General features: G+C 31.4%; 1 protein-coding gene across 1 annotated transcript in view; it reads right to left on the minus strand.

The window, feature by feature from the left end:
* LOC102676127 overlaps nucleotides 1-9,382 on the minus strand; it is a 413,064-nt gene that overhangs the window by 61,051 nt on the left and 342,631 nt on the right. The window contains exons 7-8 of the mRNA XM_031510593.1: nucleotides 5,292-5,442; nucleotides 1,433-1,544 (exon numbers count right to left, since the gene is read on the minus strand). Of these exons, the coding sequence (XP_031366453.1) occupies nucleotides 1,433-1,544; nucleotides 5,292-5,442 (263 nt within the window). The remainder of the gene's footprint in view (nucleotides 1-1,432; nucleotides 1,545-5,291; nucleotides 5,443-9,382) is intronic.

The raw sequence follows: 9,382 nt of genomic DNA on the forward strand, positions 1-9,382 counted from the left end.
CCAATTACTCTATTCACAACGTGAGTTGCACCGTAATTCAATGTACGTAGTTCAACGTGGAACAATTTACCCTGATCCTAACAACAGCGTTATAACATAATTTCTTGCTGAATTGCCTTGCTTATATTCCCCTCCCTCTCTTTCTTCCCTCGTTTATATACTCTCATTTCTTTTTCCTTTCTGTAAAAAATTCTATATCGATTTCACGAAAACGCTCTATAAAACGATCTATATAACGCTTTTCCGTGCTAGTTCTCCGGAAGTAGAGAGCTTGATAAACGAGCAAAATCGTTCACCACAAAGAGAGAACGTGTCAACATCTGAAGAATGAAAAACATGGATTTACGTGATTCAGAATGGGCCATGTGGTAAAGACAGGCAACATAAATTCGTGATTCTTTCCTTTTTTTTTTTCCTCCTCCCCCATTCGATTTGTGTTCAAAACATGTTCGATCAATTTTTATCAGGAGACAGTGCGCTATAAACGTGTGACACACCCTATTTTATGCCAAAGAAATTTGCTATGCGTGTTTTGAAATCGGTTGAAACGAAAGAATAAACACGATTCCGAGCTGATATATGCGGATAAAAGCGTTAAATTTACCATTGTTTTCATTTCTAATGGAAAACGATAAATTCAATGAATTATAGATGTTCTCTATTTATAAATGAGAACGATTCATTTTTTGAATGCACTTTTTATTCGAATTTATGGAACGAACGATTTTGACGTGTTGTATCCATCCTAGTAATGTGAATATATTTGTGGAACAAATTTTTTGATTTCGAATCGACTGTTGAAAGTTAAAAGTTTGTATATAAGATTATTATTAAGTTGTATTAATTATTAAGTTGTAAGTAATTTAAGCAATATTCATTCGAGTGACTTGCCAGATAAACATAATATTAATTAAAAATATTTATAGAATATTGTTGAATTTATTATCAAATTAAAAAATTAATCATTCCTTTATTCAATTGTTTAGAAATATTTCCTCCTTAAAGTATCATATTCGTTAATTACAAAATTAATACAGAATGATATCGAGCATCGTATCTTCGTATATTTAACACAAATATATATTGAACACAAATATCTGTAATTAGATTTCTGTACAAAGTAAGCATTATTTCGCCTCTATATTGGAAAATGTAAGAATAAATACGTACAATGAATTGCGTCCCCAATTTCTGCTATTAAGTATTGATTTACTGCAATGTTCAATTGCTTCGTGGTTTATAGAGGATTTTACAGTAATGAAAATATAATTGAATTTGGTCACCGATATAAATGAATTCGGCTTTAAAATTATTTCAATTGTTATCTATATATTATGCACATAATCTCGAGAAATTAATATATGAAATATCAGACAGTTGATATTTTATTTTTTTTTTTTAAATTAAATTAAATTAATAAAAATTCACTTACCATGATACTCTCGTTAGGGTAGCCGGGTTAGCTTCGTAATCGCAAAATACTATAAAATCTACGGTTTCATTTACGGTGATATTCTCTGGCTTCATCGTTACTATAGGCGGATCTGTAAAAGACAAATTAATTTTTTACATTAAATTATCACACATAAATTCTTGATTAACAAGGTAAAAAACAATTAGAATTAATTTACATAATTTGAAAATAAATTTTACTAATATTAATTTATGAATTTCACTTTCAACTTAATATAAATTTCTTAATATAAAGTCTAGAAAAATCTCTTAAATGTCGTTTAATATATAATTTCGAAATAAATTTGTCAAAGCAACGCTATTTTTACAAAAATTTTCTAAACAACCATAATATCTATGTACGTAGCACCACTTCTATTTTCGCGTTTCTTAAACAGAACTCGGGATATAATTCAATTAAAAGCGTCCCCGTGAAAATGTGGAAACTCTCGGCGCGAAGATGAAAAAGAGATGTCGAGTGGATCTTATTTCGCCAAGATTTTATACCGAACCATGTGTCGCGTGAAAAGAGGAAACTGGAAAATACGACGTCACAGAACTCTAACCAACTCTAAATTTTACATTCATAAAATAAAATTATTTTAAAGAGAAGAATTAAATTACCTAATACCAATCGATCGAATTCATCACTTTAACACTTTTTAAATATTATCGAAGAACAACTTTTTCCTTATCAATGAATAATAAAAAAAAAAAAATTTCCCCTCCTCATTTCGTTCCACTTTCGTGAACAGAAATGCACACTATCGATATCGTAGAAATGGAAGGCGAGGGTATCCATATGCATGCCTCCGAAAATACGTGGCCGCGAGACGTCTGGAATTAAAATAACGCTTGCCCGAAGTCATGGGAACCGGAAGGTGCAGGAGGCCTCGTCCGCGTTCCGAGATATGTTTAAACGCGACGGCGCAAAATGCCCGGTATAAAACAAAACCCTCGTAAATAAGCGAGAGTGGACCCTCTCCCTATAGAGCGAGAGAAGTTGGAAACGCGCCAACCCCGCGAGTTTCACGTTTCCAATCCGTGGATAGTTTTCCTGCTGGCTACGAAAACGAAACTTTCTCTCTTCCAACCCTCCCAACCGAGAGCTGGAAACACGAACCAGACGCTCCACAGTCTTGTCCTCCTCTCGTGTCTCGTTATGACGGAATCTTCCGTCTGGGTGGAGCAATTGAAGAGAATGTAACGAAAGGTTACCGAGAAGAGGTTTGAAAGGGAAGGGACTTTCGCGGGGCTCGTTTAATTTTACCAGGTGGCGCGAGTTACGCTGGGCTTAGGTTAGGTTTGTACCATATTTTGTTAAGCCTCGCCTAAGTTTCTTTTAACGTTTGGAAGTATGAAGAATGAATTGTCGAATTCTCTATTTAATTTTTCATCTTTGGAGTAAAGTTAATAAAAATTATTCTGGTACGAGTTTTAAAGTTTTTATTTAAAAATTAATTGTAGTATATTTTTATTGAAATATAAAATGTTCTATTTCATTATTGTTTTAAAATTTTGTTCTTTTTTTTAAAAAAGCTGAGTTTTTTTAAAGGTTAGAAAGTGAAAACTTGATGAAAAGATTGAAATATATTAGTTAGATGGAAATTTTAAATATGGGGAATGCAAGAACTTGCGTTGCAATTCTATGGAGTCATGAGATAGCGAGGGATTACCATGATGCTCTACGTTTTCTTAATGGTGGTGGTGAAACTGGTAGATGAAAAGAGCTTTTTTTGGTCGAGAAACATTAAAGGATTTACGTAGAAGAAGATAAGGAAAGTAATTTTTAAATTTCTTCAGAGCTCGAGGATCGTTCCATGAGATATTTAACGCGATAAATCGATAAGAAAAAAATAGTGAACATGTACAACCAATTGTTAATAACATCGTCGATATCTAATTCTAAAATTAACGATAAATAAATGAAATATTCTCTTAACAATTTCAAAATATAAAGATTAATGACATGTCAAGAATTTTCATATCTTAATTTCCGATTTTAATATCTTAATAATCATATTGCAAAATGAACATATTCATTCATTTCCATTCCCTCTTAAAATCAAATAAACAATAAATGTTCCTTCTTGTTTTTTGCAAAACAAAATATTCCCAAGCAACTTGGAGATATTTCAAATGCAATCATGTTCTTCCTTTCCTCTAAAAAATTGGCGAATTATCGAACGAGCATCGAACGAATCTAATTCGGGTTAATCGAATCTACGATTATACTCTTTGTGCGGGGGTGAAAAAGCGAATTGGAGAGGGCGCGATGAAACAGGAATATATACAACTGTGATCTGTGAAGTGTAACTTAATTCCAGGCCTGCCTCCTACACAGTTGGACGTTGATCAAACACAGGGAAAAAATTCCAACAACCACCACCCCCTCGCGGAAGAACATTCGAGTCGTTGCGCCTTTATTCCTTCGGATCGACACGGCTAAATTACAGCCGATTCTTTGCGATCCTTTTTTTTTTTTGTGGACGAACTGTAGGGGAAAATTTCGTTTTAATCGTGCCTTTCGAGAGACAAGAGCACGGGAATGGTAATTTTATCGAACGACTTCGATGTTTTCGATATTTCGATGGTGCAATGAAGATCGCCGAGCTTAATTGTCCGACTTTGTTTTAATCTGTTTTCGATACCTTTTTGCGCGATAAGAAATTATATTTTGACGAAATATAATTTTAATGGAGAAAGTTTATGTTAAAATAAATTTGTAAAGTTATCATGAATGTTCAATTTCATATTTTCAATCATGAAAACATAATTTATTATATAAAATAAAATTAGTGTTCTCAGTATTTCTTCTTTGTCATTTTTTAATACACACTGTATTTTCATTCTAAAATTATTATTTGCTTGTTCAACATTTCTCTTCAACTTTATTCTTGAATTTTATTCTCTTTAATTTTTGATATTAAACATTTTTTTATTTGAATCATTTCACTTGCAAGTATATAATAAATAGTTTCAATAATTAAACAAAATAAAATCAATGAAGATATCAATGCCAAAAATATTTCATTTTTCTTTTTATATCAAGCAATAAATATTTTAATGTGCTAAAAAGAACCGAAAATGAGGGAACGAAATGTTATTAAATACGTTAAAGCTTCTCTTAACTATGATAAGGTGTCATCGAGCTGTAATTCGATCATTCTGATATTCGTTTATTATAATTATATCTTGTTTTAATAGCCTGCTACGCGTGACCCATATTTTTCCATTTTAGTCATTAAAGAATTTAACGTTTACTATAATCAATATCTTTTTTTTTACAATGGTCTAATAATTTCTAATTTTATATTATTTAATAGAAACCAAAGTGATATAGATATACACACAATCCTATTAAGTAAATAAAATTTTCCTTCATATTGCTTGCATATGCTTGATAAAATATTTTAATTTGGAATAATTCTAGTGGATATTTATTATTTAAATACGTAATACGTGATAAGTTTGCACGAAAACATCAAAATATTTAAAAAATATATTCTCCTTAATATACCCGACAAACATATTTTTATTCCAAGTTTCAATTTCGAAATGCTTAAAGGAATATTTTAATTAACATGAAAAAAATTGCACCGAAACATAAAAATATGTCCAAACATATTTTTATTCGTATACACCCCTTCACATTTCTAAAAATCTATCACAGCCTTAAGTTTATATTATATTTATATTTCCTTTTATAAATAAACTAACTCTCTCTTGAAAGATCAATAAGGAAAAAAGCTGGATAAAGTTCAAAAAATTACTTTTTCCTTTAGAAAAAAAAAAAAAAAAAGAAAGAAAGAGCATATAAAGAATTACGTTTCACTTACATAAAACTTCGATCGTTGTCGACTCTATCATCGGTTTCATGTCCTCGGAACGTGTGACCGAGTTCTCGGCGTAACACTTGAACGTTCTTCCATTGTCGTACACAGAGGCCGTGAAAGCGAGGTAACCTATGGTCACCGACGTGCCATCCTCCTGCGAACACCAGAGATATATTAAATCGTCGATGGCGTCATTTGTTAACAGAGAAGATCGACGAATGTTCCCAACTTGTAATTCGTAACCTTGCTTTCTCTTCGCTATTTGTTTTCGAAAAGTGTCGAGAATAGATTGATTTTACTATCGTTGATCTAGATTTTTCTTCCAATTCACTTCACTCTATATCTGTCTATACATAATTAAAAATTACCAAATATATAACGAAGCTTGAATTATACATAAATAATTCTTCTTTCTATATTTCCAATTACCTTCCAATCGCAGTAAGAGAAGAGAAAAATTTAAAATTACCTCGACGTTTAACGTTAATCTACAAAATACAACTTTATTTCCGGATTATTGAAGGATATCGATCCTAGCTATGACTTTCGACTCTCCATGTACGGAGAGCGTCATCCAGAGCGTGCAATTACTTTAAAAACAATTCAGACGAACGAATCCATCTAACGGGGACGGTTGCTTTGCCGATTCCAATCTCGCGAGAGAAAAAAATCGAATCCAGAATCGAGAGTTTCATATTTCTTGGAAATTCGATTTCGAAAGGAGAGAAAATTGCGTTTGTTGTTCGGTCGGACGCAAAACGGGGCGAACAAAAGGCGGAAAGAAGGGAAGTGGACGCGGGAGTGACCGCGCAATCTGGCCGCACAATGTCCACACACCCATCACTTTAATTATTTCGCCGCCTTTCACGCGATTGTTCCCGCGATCACTGTCCATCCGCGAGAGAGAAATGCTTTCTTCTCGTTTTAAGGGAGGACGGCAAGATAGCGGGGAACAATGAGTTAATCAATGGAGAGGAGCAATCAGGGCCTCCTCCACCCTTTTCCTCACCCTCGCCCTGATACATCCGTGCAAAAATCGCAATAAAAGGATCACGTTGCCGTGGATGGGAAAGGGAATTCTGAGCTTTCTTTGCTCAGCGTTATCGCGCTGATGCCGCAAAATTTCGTTCCATTGATTTTTCTCGTGTATGCGATTGACGTGGAGGGTTGATCCTTGTTAATTATAACATTGGAGAAGGGAGGTCTATTCTATTTTTGTTTTTTTGTGTAGGGTGGGTGCAGCACGATCGAGGAAAGGTGTGATTTTATTTGAAGGAAATTTACGTAAGTCGAAAATGTAGAACGATATTTTTTTTTTTTTAACTTGATTCTCGAAGAGAAAATTGAATTTTATTCTACTTATTTCTCCAGGTTTCATCTGTGAAGGATGGTCTTTGTAATTATAGTACGATTGAAAAAAAGAAAAAAAAAAGGGGGATGATTCTACAAAGGGAGAAATGATTCGAAAATTGAATTTGGAATTTTTTTTTCATTTGAAGTTTTGTTTTTGAGAAAATTAAATTTGAAAATTTTATTTTTATTTTGCAAGTTTTCATATATGTTCTCGTATATCTGAAGGGGGGAGAAGAGGGTTGTAATCACAGTACCAGAAAAAGGTTAAAAAAAAATAAGTCAGACATAAAACATTTTTTAAAACTTGAAGTTTCGTTATTAAGAAAATGAATATAAAAAATTTCTTTTATGATACAGGAACAATTATTGACATATGCTCTAAATAATTTTAAAAAGTTAATTTTTGACGTGTAATAAATAAAAATCAAAATCATTGATTGGAAATTCTTTTTCAAAGAATATTTCTTATTATTTGAAAAATAATTTCTAATGTCAAAATATTCGATAAAGGATTGAAGTTTAATATTTTCTTCCTTCAATTTTTTAAATATAGACAATTAAATTGGATTTTCCTGGAGAAAGTATACTGTATTTTAAAAACTCCAACTTGAGAAAAAGATTCTTTTACAAGAGAAATCTTATAAATTGAATTAGAAGTTCAAAAAATTCATTTTTTTATCATTTAAATGATAAAAATATACTCTTATATAAATAATCGTTAAAAATAGAACAGGAAAGTAGTAAATTTGATTCAAAAAATATTCTAATTTTAATTTCATCGAAGAGAACAAAATTTGATCAGAATAATGCTTTAAAAATAATTTTTCAAAAAAAAAAATCTTAAATTAATAATTTAATAACTTCCAGCTATCGTAAAATTCAATAATATACTTCTTTTTATGAACAAGTGGAAAAATGGAAAGAAAAGAAGATTGATACAACTTTCACATATCTATCCATCGTTCCACAATTTATTAACCTATAAAATTTCATAAATCTATTTTATTAAATTGGATAACGTCATTGGATTTTTCTTTATCTTTTTAATCCCTTTAAATTTAAACAGTAACGATAAAATCATCTCCTAAATATACAAAAATAATTAATAACATTCAAATTCCAAAAATTCTTTAATAACTCATCAACAATTACTACTTTTTCAAATCTTGACTCGATAAATTACAATTCCATTAATTTGTTTCAGCATAATTCGAATTAAACTAAACTTATACCTAGACTCTTTTTTAAAAATTTTCACTCTAACCAAATGGAAAAAAAAAAAAACAAAATTCTCACGAAAATCGTCAAGTTATAAACCAGTTATATCCCTTCTCTTCAAAAAATATCTTCATCCTCCAGAGAAAAAAAAGAAAAAAAAAAAAGGGATAAACTTTAAGGAAAGCAAAGAAAAATACCAGCCATTCCTCCCGTTTCAACGCGTTTATATGTACTCTAAGCCCGGAAAAGACGAATGGCTCGCGCCTTCCGCTCCATAAATTGGCTGGTACATCGAAGACGAGCGGAAAGAAAGAAGGTGGATCGAAGTTGTCCACGCGGATCCACTTAATCTCGCTTAACACGCTTCGTTCGTGCATCGGCGAGCATTTGCGGCCTCTAATTACTTGGCTCTATGTAAATTCTGTTTGTTGCCACCGTTACACCACCACCACCAACACCACCACCCCCGCGATTCGATCGTTACGTCACCGGTGGTGCCATAATCAGCTACTCGGTAAACAATGCTAATTATGGCACCAGAAACACGCGAAACACCGCATAATGCAAATCTAAAATCGCGATAATGTAATTCCTGTTGGAACGATTAACGGACTGATTAAATACGAAGACGAATCAGTTTGACGTGTAATTGTAATGGTGTAATACAATGGAAACGCGTTGGAATACGTTTAGGGATCGGGAAAGATTTGTGATCAGATCAATTTTGAGTTTTAATTGATTCCATTTTATTCTTGCAAATGGAAGATATACGATTATTTTAATTATTCCTGTCATTAGTGTTTAAATCAAGTTTCTCCTTTTTTTTTTAAATTGTGTACATTGGATCTTAAAAAAGTTAATGATCAATTGGTTAAATACAGATTGAGATAATTGAGGGTGATTAGAAATTTGATGAAGTGATGTAACTTTTATATTGCATTTGAATATTTTAATTACTTTTGTTATGAATTTTAAACGAACTATTTTGAAGATCGATTAATCAAATTTTGTCTTTCACGTTATTTTAGAAATTTCATGGATATCATAAGTAAACCATTTCTATTCGCCAGTCACTTGATTATACAAATACCATTGTCTTATTTTAAAACGAAATCGTACATCACGTACATTATACTCAACTTTTCTAACTCAAAAATAAACAACAAATTTTCTTTAATCGCATAATAAAACCAAAATTTTACTAATAAAATTAAAAGAATTTACTCAACTTCCCTTCTTCCATTCAATTTTTATCCCTTTTTCTTTCAACGATAAATAAATTATAATTTATAATACCGATTAATAATTGTGGTATAAAACAACAAACAATCTAAATCACAATATAAAATTCTTCAAACATAACTCAAACAACTGCTTGATACCAGCACCATAAATAATACAAAAGAATTGAAAAACAAAAAAAACAAAACAAACCAAAAAAATACGTCAAGAGAAAAAGACAATAAAGAGAAAGAAGAACGGATAGAAAAAAAAAAAAAAAAAGAAGCTGATCGATTGACATA

Source organism: Apis dorsata, unplaced genomic scaffold (genome assembly GCF_000469605.1).
Source record: "Apis dorsata unplaced genomic scaffold, Apis dorsata 1.3 scaffold_27, whole genome shotgun sequence".
In the NCBI taxonomy this organism is placed as follows: domain Eukaryota; kingdom Metazoa; phylum Arthropoda; class Insecta; order Hymenoptera; family Apidae; genus Apis; species Apis dorsata.